General features: G+C 58.2%; 1 protein-coding gene across 3 annotated transcripts; it reads right to left on the bottom strand.

The window, feature by feature from the left end:
• Positions 1–410: 410 nt before the first annotated feature.
• On the bottom strand, positions 411–21,037 carry RARG (retinoic acid receptor gamma). 3 transcript variants are annotated; one of them, NM_001130756.1, is made up of 9 exons: positions 20,824–21,037; positions 16,505–16,836; positions 5,238–5,386; positions 4,886–5,027; positions 4,084–4,244; positions 3,717–3,893; positions 3,127–3,331; positions 2,349–2,507; positions 411–1,696 (listed from the first exon to the last, which is right to left on the bottom strand). In NM_001130756.1, the coding sequence occupies exons 2-9, from the start codon at positions 16,686–16,688 to the stop codon at positions 1,497–1,499; spliced, it is 1,377 nt and encodes a 458-aa protein (NP_001124228.1). In that variant the 5' UTR covers positions 16,689–16,836; positions 20,824–21,037; the 3' UTR covers positions 411–1,496. The 3 variants fall into 3 exon arrangements, with proteins under 3 accessions (NP_001124228.1, XP_005206228.1, XP_010803161.1); XM_005206171.5 differs by lacking the exons at positions 16,505–16,836; positions 20,824–21,037 and adding an exon at positions 9,729–10,129; XM_010804859.4 differs by lacking the exons at positions 16,505–16,836; positions 20,824–21,037 and adding an exon at positions 6,791–8,553.
• Between the last annotated feature and the right edge of the window lie 148 nt (positions 21,038–21,185).

The raw sequence follows: 21,185 nt of genomic DNA, 5'->3' as shown, positions 1-21,185 counted from the left end.
TAAAACAGACACACCGTAACTGAGATGTACACCCTGCTTCTTTTCTTCTGGGGCCAGGGACCCTCCTGAGAACCGAATGAAACGGCAACGACCCCCTCCACAGAGAAGGGCAGATGTGCACGTCTACAGAACTGCGGGTGGGGACAGCTTAAAGACCTCTGAGGCCCAGCACCTTCCTGGAGGTTCACAAAGTCCAATCTAAGCACCCACGCCTGGTGAACATGGGTGGCCCAGATGCTCAGGATGGGCCCTTGTGGACCCCCTTTGGGTCCCTCTCCCACCACGCCCACCCAGCGTGTCTCATCCTATTTCCCAGTTGCCCTGAGGAGCCTGCACAACCCACCCTCCTCATCCAGTCCCTGTCCAGGTCCCCTAGTTGCTTCCCCCCCACCCCAGGGAGCCACATTACATGAGTTTCCATCACTTTATTTTGCAAAAATAGAAAACTCAGCAATATGCGATACAGCGGGGCGGGGGGCGGGGGGTGGAGGAGAAATGTAAACAGAGGGGAGGGGACAGCACCCGGACCCCCCAGAGAAAAAGGGGAGCCAGAGGGAATCTTATTTGGCAGCTAAATACAAACGGGATTGGAGGAAGGGAGGGGTCACAGGGGCCCTGGGCTCCCCCTCCCAAGTCCCCTGGAGGAAGGGGTCAATTCCAGGGTGTAAACAAAAGCTAATAAATAAATAGAGGCTTCCTCTGGGTCAGGGCAGGATCAGCTAAGCAGTGCCCACCCCACCTCTCCCTGGGCCAAGCTGCTCTGGGGGGTCAAGGGGGAAGGCACTAGGGGGAGAGGGATCCCCCTGGCCCCTCTGTAGTGTAGGAGGGTCCCTGCCCCATGGCTGAGATGAGGGGCAGGGGGGCCCAAGGCACGTGACAGGGCTGGGGGAGGGGCTTGTAACGGAGGCCCCAGTGAAGAGGTGCGGAGTGATCCACATCTGTCCCTTTCACCCTCTGCCCGCCCCCCAACAGGGCCCGGGCTGCCCCACTCTGACCTGGCATGAGGATGGGGCACAGCGGGCAGGATGCACCCGGCAGGTGCCTCACGCAGCATTAGGCACCAAGGACAGGGGCAAGAGGATGGGCTCAGCCCTCCCCCTATGGCCCCCTTTTTGGTCTCTAGTGTTCCTGTTTGCTCCCAGAGGCCTAAGCACCCAGCAGAGGAAGGGGCTGTGGAATGAAGGGTCTTCCTCCTGCCCTGGGGAGCCTGGACCCTGGTGTCTGAGGGGCAGTGCTAAGATTTCAGAGTCCAAACCCAGGCTCACCCCTCTGCCCTCTCTCCTGGAGGGAACAGGGCAGGCCCCCAGGACTGGAGAGGGAGCCGGTTAGAACAAGATGGGGATGAACACAGAGGCACCCCTGGAAACTTTGGCAAAAACAAGGAGCTCATTGGAAGGGGTGGGGAGAGGGCAGAGCAGGTCCTCCCCCAGTCACTGGCGGTGTCTGGGAGATGGTCAGTCTGCTGCCTGGAGCCCCAACCCCCAAGGCAGGGGAAGTCAGAGACCCTGGTCAGGATGGGGGCTGCGGCCCCCTCTGCCCTGGCCCCCGGGAACCTCATCCTCGCTGGAGGCCTTGGGGTGAGGGCCAGGCTGCGAGGAGTCGTCCTCAAACATTTCGGGGTTCTCCAGCATTTCTCGGATCAGGGGAGGCATCGGGCCTGGAATCTCCATCTTCAGGGTAATGGCCCTTTCTGCTCCTGCAGTGGAGGAACAAGGAGGTTCAGGGGGGCTGAGGTACAGCACCTACGGCGGCCTCCCTAACTCTGCTTGACTGCCCTCTGGGGCTCCCAGCACAGGCCTGTTATCTCTGTCTGCTTCTTTCTCTCCCTCTTTCTACTGTAGAGCTCCTGGGGCCCACTCCTCTGCCTGGAGACTCTGCCTGTCTTCTCTGCCAAGTCCACTGCCCACCTTTCCTTTCAGGCTGTCTCCTCCAAGATCACACAGCGCCCACCTTCCAGCCACACACCCTGGACCCCCTCCGTAAGCCCATGGCTGTTCTTAATAACATTTATCACTAGGACTAACATTCATCAAACACCGCGTGCCAGGCGTCCAATCAACCTTCCTGTGATGCTGGAAACATCTGCTCCATCCAGGGCAGGAGGCACTGAACTTTATAACTCAGCACAGCTGTAAGCCTGTTGTGTGTTAACTTGTTTCATCCTCACAAACAGAAAAACAAGGTACAAAAAGGAAAGGTATTTTGCACCAAGTGTTCCCACTAGCATGCAGCGGAGCGAGGATGCGAGTGCAGGCTGCCTGATTCTACCCCACTCTGCTCTTGTCTCTGCCTGACCTGGGAGACCGGCAGCTCCGAGAAGACAGAGGGGAGGCTTGCTCCCGACTAACCCTTGGTGCTGATGCCCCGGAGGTCAGTGATCTTCATGAGCATCCTGGGGAACATATAGGGCTGACTGGGCCGCCGGCGCCGGGCATAGAGCCTCAGGGCTTCAAGCAGCGGTTCCTGCAGCTTGTCCACTTTCTCAGGCTCCTCCAGGTCCATGCGGTCTTTGGGGATAAGCACAGGTGAGTGAGAGAGACATGGAAGACAGTGATGAGGGGCTGATCCCAAGGTGCCCTGCCCTATGGCCCTCCAGGCCCCAAACCCTGACCATGAGCCCCACTCAGACCATCTCCCCTGCTCCAATCCCTATACCATCCCCTCTCTGGCAAGTGGTTTTCTCTGGTAAAGCCTGCCCAGGACTTCCCTGGTGGCTCAGTCAATAAAAGAATCTGCCCGCAATGCGGGAGACCTGGCGGGAGACTTGGGTTTAATCCCTGGGTTGGGAAGACCCCTTGGAGGAGGGCATGGCAACCCACTCCAGTATTCTTGCCTGGAGAATCCCCATGGACAGAGGAGCCTGGCGGGCTACAGTCCATAGGGTCACAAAGAGTCGGACACGACTGAGTGACTAAGCACAGATCTCTATGTCAGCACTAGTACCGGGGGTCTCCTCAGCTCCCTGCCCCCCGTCCCGGCTCTCCCCCTCTTCTCGTTGCTTGTTCCAGGCTGCTGGGCAGTCTGTAACTGGAGCTGAGGAGTCTGGGGTGGGACCAAGGTCTCCAGCCAGGTTGTGGGGTGCAGTGGGAAAATAATCTGAGTCAGCGCCAGGGGGCGCCCCCGCACCTCCGCAGATGAGGCAGATGGCGCTGAGCAGGCCTGTCTCTGTGTCGTCCATCTCCAGCGGCAGGAGCTGCCCAGCGAAGGCAAAGACGAGGTCTGTGAGGGGCCCGAAGCCGGCGTTGTGCATCTGAGTCCGGTTTAGGGTCAGCCCATCGGAGAACGTCATAGTGTCCTGCTCTGGGGTGTACCTTGTGCAGATCCGCAGCATCTGGAGGTGGGGGGAGGGTTAGTGCTGTCTCTGCGAAGGAGCGCATAGGGTGGGAGGGAAAAGAGCATGAGGTACAGGTAAAAAGTGAAGCAGTTAGGTCCTAAAGGAGGGCCACCTAAAGCAGGCAGGAGAAGGAAGGCAGACAGATGGAGGGTCTGAAGTTGGGGGAAGAGAAGAGAAGTCAGAAGGTAGGGCATGCAGAAGTCTAGGATCAGATCTCAGGGGCAGAGATTAAGACAAAAAAAGAGCTTGGGTTTCGAGGATATCTGGGGGAGTCCCAGATTGGAGTGGGGAACAGAAATAATGAAATCTTTGTGTGGACCAACTCCATGGTCTCGTCTGAGGGTCAGGCTATGATGGGAGACAGAGCCAGGGTTTAACTCACCAGGATGTCCAGGCAGGCGGCCTTGAGCAGAGTGATCTGGTCAGCAATGCTGAGACCGGTGAAGCCAGGTAACCGCTTGGCAAACTCCACGATCTTGATGATGCACTTGGTGGCCAGCTCGCTGAACTTGTCCCACAGCCCCAGATCCAGCTGCACCCGGTGGTCTGCACTGGAGTTCTGCAGCAACAGCAGGTTAGAAAGCAAACTAAGGCTCATCCTGTCTTCCTTTTGCCAAAACCCCTGGCTCTCCCTCTGCATGCAGATGCCCTGACCATTGTCAGCGCCAGACCACGGCCTCCAACACCACCCCACCCATTCTCCAAAGTCAGCGGCCCCTTCCCTCACCACGGCCCTGCCCACTCCTCACCGTGGTGTACTTGCCCAGCTGGCAGAGCGAGGGGAAGGTCTCCTGATGGGCCTTGCTGACCTTGGTGATGAGCTCTTCTAACTGGGGGCTCAGCTCATAGCTGTCAAGCGACCCTTCTTCCTTCACCTCTTTCTTCTTCTTGTTGCGATCATTCCGTACGGCTTGAGGGTAGAGGCAGATGAGGAAAGGGTCAGGACTCTCAGAATCTCCCTCCCTATCCCCTCTCACACTGGACAGCATCCATTCCCTGGGACCCGGTCAGGTTCTCTGTCTCCTACACTAGCTCCCATTCCCAGGCTGGCTCTCCCCAGCCCCACCCAGGGCCTGCAGCCCCTGCTCCCTCCCCAGGCCATTCGGCTCCATCCTGCCCTTCCTGTCACCCTGCAGGAGCTGGGGAGGGGGGGCAGGATATGCAGGCGGCAGGATATCCACTTATAGCCTTGGCAGCACAATGGCGCAGGGGAGGGGGGGCACCCCAGATCCACCTCAGGCTCAGTGCTGGGAGCAGGGGAGGGGACTGGCAAGCCCCCCAACTTGCCCATGAAACAAGGAATGTGCAATGGTAAACCCCATTCCCTCATTCAGACGAAGGGTTAAGCTCTGAGAAGAGGGAATGGGAAGGGGTGGGGTCTCCTGGGTGAATGGAACTAATCAAATAGGACTGGCCGAGGAGGAGGCAGCACTCCAGGGCGGCTGGAGGCTGATCACAGAGGTCAGGGAAGTGGGGGCAGCCAGTGGGAAGAGGGTGGCAGCCACAGGCTAGGACAGGAGTGCTCCTGCCCAGGCAGGCCTAAGGGCCTACCTTCCTTGGACATGCCAACTTCAAAGCATTTCTGTAGCCGGCAGTACTGGCAACGATTCCGGGTCACCTTGTTGATGATACAGTTTTTGTCGCGGTGACATGTGTACACCATGTTCTTCTGGATGCTGCGACGGAAGAAGCCCTGGGGTTGGGGGTAAGGCGCGGAAGGTCAGTGAAGCAGGATGCTGGGAGTATCAGCCTCTTGCAGGCCTTGCAGGTGGTCCCAGGCTCAGCCACGTCTGTGCAGAGTAGCATCCCTCCCACCCCAGAGGGATACCCACCCACACACAGTCTCTGATCTCACCCAGTCAACTCTGGATGCCCAATGCACCCACATCCACCCCGTACACACCTTGCAGCCTTCACAAGAGCTGACCCCATAGTGGTAGCCAGAGGACTTGTCATTGCACACGAAGCACGGCTTGTACACCCGGGGAGGTGGAGGGGGCGAGGGCGAGCTTGGCACCATCTCCTCTGAGCTAGTGCTCTGTGTCTCCACCGCTGGGGAGAAGCAGTGATGTGAGGGTCAGGGGAGAAGCTCCCCTCAGATCTCTAGGCATCCTCATCAGATACACACCCCACATTCCCACTTCTTCCTCTGGCTCGGTGATGACACCATCGCCACCACATTGATTTAAAGTCCCAACAACCCATATACAGCCCCAGAGTAAACACTTCCAGAAACCCTCAAATGACTACTATTACCTCCCAACCTGGCCACCTCCCCCTATAATAATGTCCTATACAACTGCTCAATTCTCCAAATTCTGGGTCCAGGCCATCCCGGAAGTTAAATTCTCTGGGCCTCAGTTTGCCCAGCTACAAAGTGGGTGTGTAAAGGGGTATCGGCCTGTGGTTCTGAACTCTCCAGCCACTCCTCACATTGGGTCCCTGTCAGCAGACTCCCTCCTACCCTTCTCCTGCTCAAGAGGCCACAGATCTGGGGGTGAAGAGGCAATTCCAGGTCACCTGTGGCTAGCACCTGGCTAAATCACCTGCCAGGAGACTCAGAAGGTAGAAGAGAACCTCATCCTCTCTCAAGCAGTACAGGGGAGACAGTCCCGGATCTTTTCCCCCCTCAATGTGTGTGTGCATGTGCACTCTCAAGTCGTGTCCGACTCTGCGCCCCCATGGACTGTAGCACACCAGTCTCCTCTGTCCATGGAATTTTCCAGGCAAGAATACCGAATGGGGTTGCCATTTCCTTCTCCAGTCCCCCCTCAAACCATCCCCCAAATAACCACCAATGTCCTTTTCCCTAGAAACCGCTGAGACAGTGGAGCAAATGGGACGTAGGGACTGGGAAAGTAGGTTAGGGCACATGCAAAAGCCTTATGTTACACCTGAAGACATGGAGGCCTATGGAGGGATGGGGCCAGCCCAGTGCCACATTGCCAGTTATGGGGGTGGGGAGGGCGTGGGGGTAGTAGGGAGGAGCGGGGAGCAGAAGATCTCAGGTCTAGATCTAATTGGCCAGGCCAAGAGTGAGAGAAGTTAGGAAAGGGAGGCAGGTGTTTGCTCAGATTCTCAGGTCTAGAAGTTGTTGGGGTGTAGCAAACCAGAAGTCAGGTGACAGTGGGTTGTATCCGGGGTTGATAGGGGAGGGGAGTACCTCTGGACCCTCTCTGAGCTATGTCTTCACTCCTAAACCTCCCCTGCAAAAGCTACACACTGCTCAATAAAGATCTCAGCCCATGCCACGCAGAGAGTTTGTGGAGAGGACACCCTCTGTTTAGGAGGCTGCTGAGTAAACCTCTTTTGAGTGTGTGGTCGGGTCTTCAGAGGGTGGGGAAAAAAAAAAATCTGTAAATTATTCAACCTGTAGGACCAGTTGCCCAAACCTGGAGGCCTAAGTTAATGCAAGAAAACCCTAAAGCCTAAAGAGTGTCCCTTGCTCGCACCCACCTCGTGAACACCTTCTTCCTTCTAAGCTGCTGTAGCCCATCTGGTCAGAAGTCCACCCAGGCTGCCAGAAGGACAGAAAGGCCTGGGATGCCAGGATGCTGGGGTTCCGGATTAGCTCCATCCTCCCCACAGGAGCGAAGCCCTCCCGGCCCCCAACACACACAGACACTCCATTAGCATAAGAATCTAGCTAGAGTGAGATTCCCCAATGAAAAAGGAGAGCGAGGAGTGGAGGATAGGAGGGTGCCTGGAGTCTATTCAGAACCAGGCGGGAAATGGGGGGGCGGTGCTGGTGCTGGGAGATGGGGAGTGGGCTGGGATGCCTTTCTTTCAGGATGGCCCCAGTGTCTGAGGGCACATGTGCTGCCCACAGGCCAGTGCGTGGGGTGGTGCTTACCCGCACTGACGCCCTCCCTGCCCGCAGAGCGCTGCCTCATTTCCTCTCTTGCGAAAGGGCCTGGGTGCGGTCAGACTGGCATGGGCCCGTGCCAGCCAATCATGAGAGTGGGGGTGGCAGGGAGACAGGCCAGGGGCAGCTTTTCTCGTACTCAAGGTACTGTGGTCCCTTCTCGGTACCCCTCTGACACACCCTCACCCTTGAACCCTAAAGTGCAGCCCAGCAGCTCTGGTCAATCTGGAGCGAAGGGCACAGGAAGGCTAAGTGGGTCAGCTCTGCTCAGATTCCTTTCTCAGCCCTGGGCAGAGACCCCACCATGACGATGCCTGGCCGGGCTAAGCAGGGGCCCCTGCTGCGGAGCAGGGGGGTGGGCTCTGGGTTTTTCTCCTTTTAAAGCCCAAATTGCTGAAATTGAGGAAATTCCTGGCCAGGCTGAGCGGAGCTTCAAACAAACTCTTTATAACCGGCTGTAAACACTCCCAGCTGCGAGGCCCAGGGCTGAGAAGCCCGGACTCACAATCTGACGACACACACCTCCTTGGAGACACTCTCACACATCAACAACACACAGGGCACAAAAGCAGGCACATTACCAACCAGCTCATATACCCCTATACTTGGCACAGAACACCCAGGTAGGCACAGAGGCTCATGCACTCCAGCCACACTGTGGAGGTGGATGCACAAGGCAGACACACAACATCCAGCATTCGCTTCACAGTTGCAAGCAAGAAGCTCTGCCACCAGACAGACACCCGTGGCCTGCCAACGCAGCACCAGAATGCTGGCGCTGCCAAGCACTCACAGACACACCAAAGGACTTCTTTCCTTCCCTGGTCAAGACACATAGGTCTAAACTACTTTCTCTGAAAGTGTGTGGGGCAGGCCCGAACCCCCCGCAAGGCCCTAGAAGCCAAAACTGTTGGTCCAAACTGACTTGCCAGCCAAGTCCCGTGGGTTTCTCTGGGCCTGAAAAAAACCAGGTCCTTGCCGGGTCCCCACAAAAACCGTTCCTGGGAGATTCTTTCCATCTCAGTATATTTCCGAACACACTCCAAATCCCCATCCTATCCGACCATGAGCGGAAAGTTAAGAATTCACAAGGATTTGGTTTGGTGCAAGTAACTAGTTTATGTTTTCCCCACCCTTTAAATGCTATACTTGTCTTCTTTCTTGCCCCACCCCACCCCACAGTTCGGTCTCCTATTTGCCACCTCCCTCTTCCAGTCTCCCAGTTGTTAAATCTGAGCAGCTCTGCCCTGCAACCAACAGACCCAAAAAAAAAAAAAAAAAAAAAAGCGATCTCGTAAACAGCGCTGCCGTGTGCCAAGGAGCGAGGCGCGTTGGCGGGGGCTCAGTGACCCCGCGCGCACACTCCCCGAGCGCCCGCCGCCCGCCCCTTCCCAGAGTGCCCCCCAGTCCCGCATCCCCGGGCTGGAGCGCCGTCCCAGCCCCGGGGAAATTCGGGGGTGTTCCAGGCTCCCCTCCCAGCTCCTCCCCCTCACCCCACCCCCGCCAGGCACTTCGGCCCGGGCTTCAAAGCCGCCTCTCATCTGGACTTCATTTTTACTGCCTCTCAGTCCCCGGCTTTTTATTACCGCTCTGGAAAGGGGTTCCAGGGCCCCAGGCCTGGCATCTCCCATTTCACAGAGAGGGAAAGATGTGTATTTGGGGACTCAGGAGTCCTGCTTCCCCGGCCGCTGCTACCTCCATTCCCCTCCTCACCATACACAAACTTTGCTTGAAGCTTTTCCCTTCCTACTGAAGTTGTGGGCTGGAACCATAGGAAAAAGTGCACACAACCCTATACACATTTCCTAACATTTCTTTTCTCTGTGGGGGAGGGGGGCGCCAGAACCCAATCTGGCCGCCTTAGTGTGCACAACCCCTTCCACCCCGCACACAGCACACCCAGAGGATGCACGCTCCAACACAGCCCTTTCCAAAACCGCCCCCGCGGCCACGCAGGGCACACGCCCTCCCGGCCTCACGCCACAAACAATTCCACACGGGGCCATGCGGACCTGCCAACGCAGGCGGAGGGTGATGCTGCGTGGAGAGACCCCTGCACCCACACTCGCACCGCCTAAGCTAGGCGCTGCACACTCCAGGGATGCCCACGCTCCGCAAACGAAATATATATATTTTACACTCGCAACTTCCCACATGGACTTCACAAACGCCACCCACGGTACTGGGTGCCATAGCCCTCCGGGGCCACGAACCTGCCTACACAAACTACCAACGCACCTCGGCCTCTCCCTATCTCCGGGAACCCTGGAGGGGCATCAACCACAGGTCCTAGCTATATACCCACCATCGAAACCACACACACACTCCAAACACTACTGCCCACACCCAAAGGAGTCGCTGAGGCCCCCACTTTTAAAGGGCCAGTACTTTTCTTTCCTACACACCCGACCCTCACATGGAAACGGTCAGAATGCCCGCTTGCACCCCAGGTCCACCTTTTACACATGTAGAGCGAGAGCCGCTGCCTGTCCTGCACCCCACACCCCACCCCCAAGCTCGGGTACCTACACTGCAGACTGGCGGGTTGCGGCCAGGCAAAAGACTCGAGTCCGGCGAAACAGGAGCTGCCGGCGGCTCTGCGCAGCAAGCCAGCCCCGGGTCCGCCTGCCCCGTACAGCCGTCGCGGACCCGGGGCAAATGTTTCCATGCAGTCGTACATCGCGACCCGGCTTGGAGGGAAGCTGGGTGCTGGGAACACCGAGAACCCGCAGCCGATTCCCCCTCCTCCCCCGGCGGCGCCCCGCTCCTGGAGGGGGGGGGAGGGGGAGGGCTAGCGTAGGGCGCCGGGCTGCATGGGGGGTAAGGGGTGGGCGGGGAAGAGGGGGATCCCCAGCAGGGGAAAGGGACTGGGCGGGGCGCAGAGCCGGGGCTGCCGCTCCTGCCGCGGTCTAGCTCACTCTGGGCGCCTCGGCAGCTAGCACTGGGGAGACCTTTTGTAAAAGCGAAGCCCAGAGGGGTGGGGGGTGGGGCTTAGAGAGCTAAGGGGGCCGGGCACCAAGATGAGCAGAGCTGGGAGTGGAGCGCACACACACATATACACACACATACACACACACATACACACACACTCGCACCGCCGCGCGCTTGCTTGCTTAAGACACACATCCGTGCATGCATTTATCTTGGCAGGCACCACGCATTTGCAAATATGCAATAGTGCACATGCATGTCTGCACGCGCATAAAATCAGAGGTGTACACACACGTTTTTGCAGACACACCTGGCTCGGGAGAATGCTTGCAAGGATTCTCTCTCTACAGCCGGGAGGCTTTGCAAGCTTTTGCACTCAGGCGCGTGCCCCGACCGGGGATGGGGGAAGGAGTGGAGGAACCAAGCACACGCATTTCCTTTCGAGTTTCCCCCTCCCCCCAACAGTCCTTTTTTTTTTTTTTTACACAAGTCTGTACAGGCAGGGGTTTCGCGGAGGACTGGGGAGAGAGAGGGGAACATGGAGGTTCCCTGAGCGCGGCAGTTCTCCAGAGCCCAGGGACCTGCACTACCTCCACCCCCTCATTCCCAGGCCTGGCTCCTCCCTCTCCCTCCGCGCGCGCGCCGCAGGGCCGAACAGAACATTCCTGCGGCTGGGCGCGCGCGGCCTGCTCCTTCCTTCCCGTCCTCCCCCTACCCCGGTCCGAGGGCCGAAGCGCGCTCCCGCCGTGAACTCTCCGGGAACCCCCCTCGGGGCGGGTGGCCGGGCGCGCTCACCTCCCCCTGACCCGGCCCCGCCCCACCCCGCCCAGGCCTCAGCCAGCGCCGCCGTGGAGTCCCCCCGCCCTCCTGCGCAGCCGGAGTCCACCCCTCCTAGCCCGAGCGGTGCTCCCTCCGCCGCGGCCCGGGCCGCCTCCCTCCGAGGCCCCCAAGGCCCGTCCCCGGGCTAACGTTCCCGGAGCGCTTCCACTGCCTCTCCCAGCGCCCCTTCCTCGAAACTGACATCACTTGTAGGGCGCAAGGCTGCTCCCACCGTGCCGACTGCGTCTCAGACCACACTGCCCTCCTGAGTGCCAACTCCCCTCCCCCAGAGTGCCAATGCCCCCAAGTGCCCAGTGCCCCTCTCGGCAATAACTGCGAGTCTGGTCGGTAGCTGTTCTCAAAGCCATTCGATACCCCCACCGGTGGCAAACTGCCCCTTCTCCCCTTTGGTGCCACATTTAGTGCCCTTCGGATCTCCGAGGGCCGCCCCACTCGTTCTTCGCGGGCCCCTTCCGGGCACTGAGCGCCCTCGCCCGGCGGAGAAGAGGGTGAGGGGGCGGGGGTTTGGCCACGTCAAGAGTTTGCCCTCGCCCGGCCGGGCCGACTCGGGGACCCTGGCCCCGGGACAGCGCCGGCGGCGGCGACTCCCGGAAACCGCCCCCTCCTCCGCGCCCCGCCCGCCGCCCGGCGGGCCGGCCCAGCCGGCTCTGTCAGCGCCGCTCACACGGGGAGCGCCGGGGGAACAGGAGCGGCGCCCGGCCCGGCCCATTCCCCCGCCCGGCGGCGGTGGCTGGGCCAGGGCGGGGCGCGCTTTTCTAAGAATCTGTTGTACCGGGTGGGGGGCGCACTGGGGTGCCGCTGGAGTGGGGCGCCAGTTTGGAAGAATAAAGAGCAGGAAGGGGTGCCAGAGTAGGCGAGGGAAGGGAAGGCAGGCGCGGAGGAGGGGCCGGGGTGGCTGCCGGGGACTGAAGGGGGCTGGGCTGGGAAGGAGGGCCTGGTTGGCGGATGGGGGAGTCTGGGGTGGCAGGGCCGACTGGGGGGCTGGAAGCAGGGATGAAGAGGGAATGTATTGGTCTTTTCCAGTTCAGCCTTCCTGAGCTCCCAGTTCTTGCCCTCAACCCCAAATACACCATCTCTGGATGCAGCCATTCCCCACGAAGAGAAAAAAGGGGCGACAGATTTCTGATTCAGAACCTGGCCAGTGGCAGAAACAGCAATTAAGTGCAAAATGAGGAGTACCCCCAAAACAAGGGGGGAAAAGCCCTGATTAGTCAACTCCAGGCTGCCAGTCTCCCCCACCCCATCCCACCCTTCCCCCTCAGAAATCTGAAAGGTCCCAATTAAGTCAGGCCTGCCTGGTTGGTAATTAGAACCAGAAGTGGCCAGGCCACAGGGAGGGGGGTTGGGAGTGGGGCACAGGAGGTGTGGGGGGAGGGCTCGGAGAAGTCATGAGTCCTCAATAGCCCCCCTTTCTATTCACCAGATGCACCCCACTCCTCATCAGCCCATCTGTGTGTGTTTCCCAAGCATTGCAGGGAGAGGGGTCCTTAGAAGGGACTAGGCAATGTGATGTCAGGCCCACCCTAACCCCCAACCCCAACCCCCACTCTAGACAGTCTTAGCCTTGAAGAGAAGGTAAAAAGATGGGGGAATCTAGTGCCCCCTCTTTTCCCCAAAGTCCCCCCAGCCCTTATTGCAGCAATTAGACCCATTAGCCTTCTAGCATTTCATGGGAACCAGATGTTCTCCACCAGCCTGGTGGGAGTATAAGGGGGGCTGCTGCCTGACTCACCCCCTTCCCTATGATCCCTGCCACCAAAGTGCACCCCTCCCAGCTGGAGCCCCACAAAGCATGGTCCCAGAGGCAAGGAAGAGTGTACCCCATCCCCCACTAATGAAGCCTTTCACACTGAGCCTGGCATAGTCACCCCTCAGAGCCTCGACCACCCTGGAAAGGATGCATTTGGCCATCAAGGGGCTGTGTGGAGGGGAGGGACAGCTAGCTCCTTCTGCATCTCTCCTTTGCTCCCCTCCTGCCACCTTCTGGAAGGGGCTTGAGGATAACTGGCTCTGAATTCCTCACACTAAATTCTCGTTTTCTTCCAAAACCTTCCCTCAAAAAACTGAAGAGGGGGCATTTCGAAGCAGAGAAGGCCCCACCCCAAGTGTAAGCCTAACTTAGGAGTCCCACCTGAAGGGCAATGAATGGGAGGGGTCTCTGGAGGTGGGGGCAGCAGTGGAGCCGAGGGATAGGGAGGTGTGAATGAGGAACCCGGGGCCCAAAGCAGGGCGGTGAGGAGCGCTGGGCAGGATGGGGGCTGGGACCGGGTAGGGGGCCAGGAGAGGGGGGTGCAGCCTGGGCCCCAGCGGCGGCGGCTTGCCCAGCTCCCCCCGCCAGAGAGGTTTCCTGTTGCAATCAAAGCCCCGTTTGTGTCGGCCTGGAGCTGGAGCTCGAGCCTGAGCAGGAGAGACCAGGAGGGGAGGGGAAGGAGGCAGCGGCTGGGGTTTTTTCCTGGAGGAGGCCTCGCTGCTGCCGCCTGCTCACCACCAGGCCCGCCCGCTTAACAAGGCCCTGGCCTCTCCCGGAATCTGGGTTCTCTCTGTGTCTGTGCCTTCCAGCCTGTATATTTCCCTCTCTTGTTTAGGTCTCTGAGTCTCTCTTTTTCAGTTTCTTTTAAGTAGAACTCTTTTTCTTCCTGTGCCAGCCTGTCTTCAGTTTCTCCATGTGACTTGGTATGGTGCAGCCTGGGCTCCGTGACCCAGAGACACTGTCACCAATTTCAGAGGACAAGCAGGGCTAGGTCGTCAGGACACCAGCTATCTTCTAAAGAGGGGGAGGCGGGCAGGGCAGGCCTTCCCTTCCCTTCCATCACACTCTGTTCCCTGCAGTCTTGATAAAACAAGCACAGACCACACCAGTGGTCATAACACTGAGATACACAGGGACACAGACACCAGGGTTTCATGTGTATGAGTGAGCAAGCACACCCAAACCTTCGCACATGTGTACATACACACCCCCCCCCTCCAGTTTTCCACACATGCAGGCCTGTGCTTGCCTTGGCAGCACGTGTTCCCTTCCCCTCCCCTCCTCCAACAGGCGGTTCTGAGATGCCTTACCCACTCAGGCCCCCGCGGCACCCCAAGAGATGAAGCAAGACTGCCCTTCTCAACATTAGTGTCTCCAAGGTGCTGGGGACCCAGTGGTGGGATCCAGGAGCCAGCCCCGGGGCTAAGTTCCAGAATCCTTCACAGTCTACCCTCCCTCCCACAGACCAGCAACAGAGGCTGAGGAAAGAGAGCCAGCCACCAGGTGAGCATGGCTTTGACTTAGGCCTCCAGTCCCCTTCCATTAGATTGCCCAGTCATAAAGGGAAGGCAAGTAAGATTACACTTTCCCCCTTCAGCCACTGCTGCCCCATGGGAGGTCTCTCAGACTCTCCCAGCTGCCTCCCTTTCTTCCACTAGATGCTGCAAGCCCCACTCCCAGGTAGCTGTCTGGACCCAGGCCTTTCCCTCCTCCCCTCCCCACCGCCACCTCTCTGCCCAGGCCTGTCCCCTGCTGCCAGCCGCACCCTCCTCAGCTACAAGCCCAGGTTCTGGCTCCTCCCTTGGATTTCTTCTTTCAGCCCCCCTCCTTCAGGGCAGCCTTTGGGGATACAGCTTAGTCTGACCCCTTCCCCTGCCTTGACCTCACTTTGAACCCTGACCTTGCTCTCCACGTGTCCAGGGCACAGGGGCACATGGAGAACTTCGCTGGGGGCTGGCTCCTGGCTCTCCGCACTCTCCCTGACACCATTCTTTCTCCTCTGCCTTCTACCCCCACTCCCTTAGTTGCCTGAGGAAATGGGAGAATCAAGTCCCAAGGGACTGAGTGGTACTGCTCTTTGCAAGAAGGGCATTCATGTGGGAGGGTGGTTCCCTCCCACCTCCAAGACCCTGGGACAGATTCATGGGGTGCAAATGAGGTAGGGGAAGCCCAGCTGAGGTTTACAAAAAGGGGGGCTTTGTGCTCCCTCCTTCACCTGCATGCCACCCAAATAACCCCTGCTGGACTACAGACAGGCCACCAGCAGGCCTCACCAAACCCCAGACACACCGTCAGCAGCCCATGAAATACCACCTCACTCCTCACACTGACTCTTTGTTGCAACCCTGGAATTCTGTGTGTGAGCAGCGTCTCAGGGCCACACTGTGCATACAACTGCACATGGCCTTACACACACACACACACACACACATGCCTTCTCTAGGTGAGCTTGATCTTTCCAGCAGAGCTGCCAGCCCCAGTCCTGTTTAATCACCCCTTCACACACACACACACACACACACACACACACACACAACCCTCCAAGTGCCAGCTCCTGAACACAGGCCCCTTCTCTCCACCTCTCTCTGAGCTTGTGGAGCTATAAGGGATGTTATCTTTATCTTTTGGTCTTTTCTTCTCCCTTTCTGTTTCTCTGGAGCTGCCCCTCTGTCTATCACCTCCCCTCCTTTCCAGGTGGGACCTTCTCTGCACCGGCTCCCACACTGACCCTCTATCCCATGGAGGCCAGCATCCTAGCCCTCCAGCTCCTGGGCACCCATGCCTGAAATGACCCCGGCGAGGAGGATCCACTCCCAAGAGGAAGGAGAGGGGACCCAGAGGGAAGAAGAGAGGCCTCAGCTTGCTGCTGTCAGCTTCACCCAAAGAGGGCAGGCCTGAGGGACAAGCAGGGATCTGCACAGCATGTGGGCACCGGGCCAGAGAGAGAGAAAGAGAGAGAGAGAGAGAGAGAGAGAGGAGTCTACAGCCCACATGGCTGGCGGAGAGGATCCTGCTGGGACCCCCCTCCACTTTCCCGGATTACTTATGAGACAAGAGCTACCTTCCCTGTGGCTATTTCCACCCTTCCCAGAAGCAAGGGGCTTCCCTGGTGGCTCTGCTGGTAAAGAATCCCCCTGCAATGTGGGAGACCAGGGTTCAATCCCTGGATTGGGAAGATCCCCGGGAGAAGGGAATGGCTACCCACTTCAGTATTCTGGCCTGGAGAATTCCATGGGGTCACAAAGAGTTGGACACGGACACTGAGCGACTTTCACTTAACCAGAAGCAAGAGGGAAGTTTCCTGACCCCAGACATCTCTGGGTACCTGGCACTAGATTCCGTTCCTCTTTTTTGCAGCCTCCCCCTAATTCAGGACAATTTCACCTCTCGATCCAAGAGTCAGCAGATTGTCTTCCCAGGCTCCTCCACTTCACAGCCTGGCTCCCCACACCCCTCCACTGCAGGCAGGCAGCAGCTTCAGACTTCCCCAGACCCCCCCTTGGCTGCCCATACAAAGAGGTTCTCCCTGCTAGTTGACTCGCTCAGGAGGCAATTTCAGAGTCCCAAATTTTAGGCATGCCACTTTCCCATCCTAGCTGTACAGGAGGACTCGCATTCGTAAAGATGTTCATTTGCTCCATATCGAGACCCCCTCATGGCTACTCCTTTAGATCAAAGCCCTAAGCCTGCCTGCCTTCCTAACGGGGACACCAGTTCTCTCATCCACCCACCAATGCCCTCCTGTTTCCACTTGCCCTCATCCCCCACGATCCCTGAGACTCACACAGAGAGGCCATCTCCTTGGGGAGGTCAGGCTGGCCCAAGCCCCGGAAGCTAGGGCTCAGCATCTCGAAAGGTGGAGACCCCCTGAGTGCCCCTGGGAAGGCGAAGGGGAAGCCAGCCCCTGGGTAGCCAGAGCCAGGACCCAGGGCACCAGGCACAAAGAGTCGCTCCTTATTGGTGGCCATGGCCGCGGCAGTGTGGGAGGCTGAGTCCCCTGGGGTCTGCTGTGGGCGGGGGACTTCTTCAGCCACAGCCCCCGCCCATGCCCACTGCCCTGGCCTGGGAGGCTCCGTGCCCGCCCTGCCTGGCCTGCTCACTGGGTCTCCAAGAGTCCTAAGGAGAAAGAAAGGAAAAGGAGGGATGAGAGAATGATCACTTTGAGGTTTCAAGCCCCATGACCCTCACCCAGCTAGTCTTTTCTCTCCTTGCTGCCACAGTTTGTACTGCTCAGGGCCCTCTGTACACAGTGGGGGACATAGGGTGGGAGCTGATGCAGGCTCAGAGAAACTCACCCAGAAAGGGTAAACTAAGTTTACAAGGTGAATGACAGCCTCTAGACTCACAGCAGAAAGGACTCCTAAGCTAGGAGACCACTGAACACCATCATGGGCTGAACTCTTGATTTAACACTCACATCAATCCTGCAAAGTAGGAATTATGATTCCCATTTCACAGATAAGAAAACTGAGGTTAAGGGACTGATTAAAGGTCACATGGCTGTAAATGGTAGAGCCAAGATTCAAACTCTACACTCTGGAGAAAGTGACCATATCTTTTTTAACACTTTTATCATAAAATGTTACACCTCTCTGGAACACAGATCCTGAAGCCAGACTATCTGAATTGATCCCTACCACTTCCGAGCTGCGGGATCTCTGATGTATTAACGTTACTTAATCTCTCTGGGCCTCAGTTCCCTTCTTTGCCAACTGTGAATAATAAGGCCCACTTCATAAGGTTATTATGAGGATTAAATAATTTACCATATGTAAAGTGTCTAGAATAATATAGGACACATACTAAAGGCTTTGTGTATCTCATGTTCTTTTTCCTTGTCCCTTCTCTTCCGCCATACCTCCTTTAATTTGCGTTCCTTTCTTTCCATCTTCCTCAGTGCTCCCTCCTAGTCTGTCTATGTCTCCAATGACGCCTCACTTCCTAACCTCTCTTCACACGCGCACGGAGGCTGATGGAAGCCCCGCTCTGTGCCAGGCATGATGCTAGGAAGCTCCTCTCTCTGTCCTCAGTTCACTTTGCTTCTCCATCTCTTCTCTCTCTTCTCCGAGCCCTCTGTATATAGCAAGCCCTCTCTACATCCCCCCTTCCTCTAATATAGCCTGACCCCTGAGCCCAGGGGAGGACGAGGAGGGGGTGGGAAGAGGAAGTGAGAATCCTAGGTTAGGCAGGTGGCTCTTCTCCTGATGCTCTGATAAGGGGAAGGTTGTTGGCTCTCCTAGGAGTGCCAGAACCGCCCACCTGTCTCGGAAGTTAGGGACTGGGAAAGAGAGTCATCTCAGCCTAGGTGCCTCCTCTACCAGCCAGAACGTAATGGACTAGATGAAGAAGGTCAGAGAGCGAGGATGGAAGAGAGCGAAACACAGAGTCCTCGGGGTAGGCAGCCCCAGAGGTAGATAATGGGTATTTCACATCTCTTTCTAAGATCAATATCTTTCCATCTTTGTACCTCTGTTTTTTCATTTTTCCCTTCTCTTTTTTATCTCTCATCTGCTTTGGCTTTCAAGTTCCTGAAGGTAGATTGTCGTGGCGGTTAAAGGAACTCAGACCCCAAGCCCACTCAGTCCCAATGCATAAAGCAGCCGCTGCCCTTCACTTGCCACCACTCAGATCCCCAGCACCCTGACTCTTCAACCCAGGGTCTCCCTAAGTCCTAAAAAAACCTGAGCTCTGAGTCCCCAGGGTTCATCTCCTTCACCTTACCCTATTCCCTGCAGTCCTCTTCCCAGGTTAAGCCAAGGTAGAGCCAGGAGTCCAGGCCCCTGAGGCCCCTGGGCCACAGCTTAACAGGCTGGGCCACATTCCAGGTGGATTAACCCCTCCAATGCCAAGGGTGAGAAGCTACTAGAGGTCCCCCCATCTCCCCAACTGGCTTAGGCTGATAACTTGGCTGTGTGGTCCAGAACTCTCTGTCTTTGCTTCTCACCTGTGGGTGGGAAACAGAGCCCTGAGGGCAGAGCAGGAGGACTTTGAGGGTCCCAGAGAAGGATGCTCAGGCTCCTAGTCCTTGTGGAGGAGTGAAGCTGTGAGTGAGTGAAGGACAGCCCAGCTCTCCCGGGAACTTCCCCTTATTTTGCCTCAGAGAAGGAACTTGAGAGTTGAGTGAAGAGAGGAAGGGGAAAGAGATTCATCCCAGTTCTGAACCTTGGTTTCTCTGCCTTGCTGAGAAGAGAAGGGGAGGGTCCTAAGTCTTCGGTAGAGGAAGGGACCAAGGAATTGAAGACAGTGGTACACAGTGTAAAAGGAAATCCTAAAGTAGGAACCCAGAGGCCATGGTACTTCAGGGGGACCTGAGGAAGGGAGAACGGACTTCTTTCCTCCCAAGATGCCACCTCAGGTGGAGAGGGCTGACCAGGGGAAAGCGGGCCCTTACAAAGCTGCTTCTTTTCAAGTTGAGGTGGAGTTGAGGGGAGGGCATGGATGAAGGGGGCTGCCGGATGGAGGCGGGGGTGTCTCTCTGCTGGCTTGCCCGCTCCAGAGCCTGGAACAAAGCTGCTCTTGTCGGCGGCTCTCCACCCGCTGCCCCCCTCCCCTCTGTATAAACACGACCACCTTTTTCCATGACCCCATCCCCAGCCTGGGCGGAGGACCCAGGCATCCTCTGCTCTGGCCTGGGCCCCCAGTCTGCTCCCCAGGAGGCAACGGCAGGCCGGGTTTCCCTGGCCTCCTGCCACCCTCGGGGGAGTCCAGACCCTTGAGTCTCCACCTCCCATCCCCGTGTGCCCTCCCTCTACCTCACTGGCCCCAGGGAGGGGCAGTACCCATGAGGCAGGCAGGCAATGCCAGTGGAATGTGTGTGGGCATCAGAGGGCACGGGTAGGGTGGGGCAGAGGGGGGAACTGGAGGTGCCAGTTGGGTGGCTTTCTGAGCCAGGGGTGGGGGTGTGCCGGGATGGGGGTGTGTGCCCTGTGCTGCCTACTAGGCTCCAAGCCACAGCATGTGTGTGCATATGTGTGTGCGAGAGTATGTGTCTATTTGGGATACCCAAGCTCCAGGACCCCTCCCACACTGCCTCCTGCCCCCTCCCCTGTCCTCTCTTTTCTCACCTCAAGAAAATGAGACACCACCTGTGGTCCTCAACCCTAAGTCAGCATCTGAGCAGTGATGGTAAGGGTACAAACCTCAGACTTCGGCACTGGTACCATCACCTGCCCTAGATGTGGGCCCTGAAGGAGCACCACCATCTCAGCTTCTTGCCCCACAGACCCCTCCTCAGGCTACTTGCCCCCCTCCCCCACCCCAGCATAGTCTTACCCTCTGGCCACCTGCAGAGACTCCCTCCTACAGCCTGGGTCAGATCAAGGGAACTGGGCTGTAAGAGCTGGAAACAGGGAGGCAGTGCGCCAGTAAGGCTCTGGGACTGGAACTCCTGGGTCCCTTCCCCAGTCTCCCTGCTTTGCCTTTGTTCCATTCAGGCTCCCCTCAAGAATACTCCGGAGGAGCCCCCCACCTCGGCTGGAGGGAGCCAGGACTCACATCCAAGGTTGCAGACTTGAGAGAGGGACTCCTGCACTGCGGTTCAAGGCAGTTCAAATTCACTGCGGTTCAGCTACACAGACCCCTATCCTATCCACTTGTCTCTCCAAACTTCCGGACTCAAAGGGACAGAATCATTTGCCTCTGGCCCTTCTGATGTCCAAGTGGTGCCATTCCACTAGGGAGGGAGGAACTTGGATCAGCGTGGACCAAAAATCCTCCCCTCAGATTCCCCAGGAGAGCCTGAGGGGAGGCGGATGGTGGACTTTCCCCGCAGGAGGGGACCCTATCTCCCCTCACACTCCGGGCACAGAAATAAGGATAGAAGCCCGCTGGCTAATGTTCTCCCAAAGCTCTCCCAGAATACTCACCACAATGAAGGGTGAATACAGCCCAGCCCAGCCCAGCTGTCTTCCCCAATCCCTTCCCACCTCAGGGCTGACCCCCAAGTCGGGGCCAGGAAGCCCCCCTCCACCCCTGCGGACAGCCAGACCCGCGCGGGGAGGAACCGAGCCGGCGTGGCTCCCGGCGCCCCCGCCCCCAGCCCACCTCGCCCGAGGAGGACCCGGGCGTCCGCGGCGGCGGAGCCTGCGTCCCCGCCTGACTCACCTGGAGGGGGCGGGAGGGGGAAGGGAGGCCGCCGGGCCCCGAGGTCCCGGCGTCGGGCGGTCGCGGGGATGGAGAGTCGCAGTGGCAGGGGCTCGCGGTGATGGGGGGTTCTGGGGGGGCACGGACTCTAGGCTGGGACGGTCCCGGGGCCTCTCGGAGCCCGCCCGCCCACGTGACCGCCCCAAAATATCCGACACATTTTCTCCCAAACCGCACACTGACTCTGCAGGCGGGGACACGGAAAATATTTTCTTTCTTTTTCTCCCTCCCCACCCCCCACCTCCCTCCCAGCCCGGCTCCCTCCTCCCCCTCCCGCCCTCGCTCCTCCCTACCCTGCCGCCTGCCCCTGCCCGGCTCCCTCC

This window comes from Bos taurus, chromosome 5, assembly GCF_002263795.3.
Source record: "Bos taurus isolate L1 Dominette 01449 registration number 42190680 breed Hereford chromosome 5, ARS-UCD2.0, whole genome shotgun sequence".
Classification (NCBI taxonomy): Eukaryota; Metazoa; Chordata; class Mammalia; order Artiodactyla; family Bovidae; genus Bos; species Bos taurus.
This window is presented reverse-complemented; position numbering and strand designations above follow the sequence as displayed.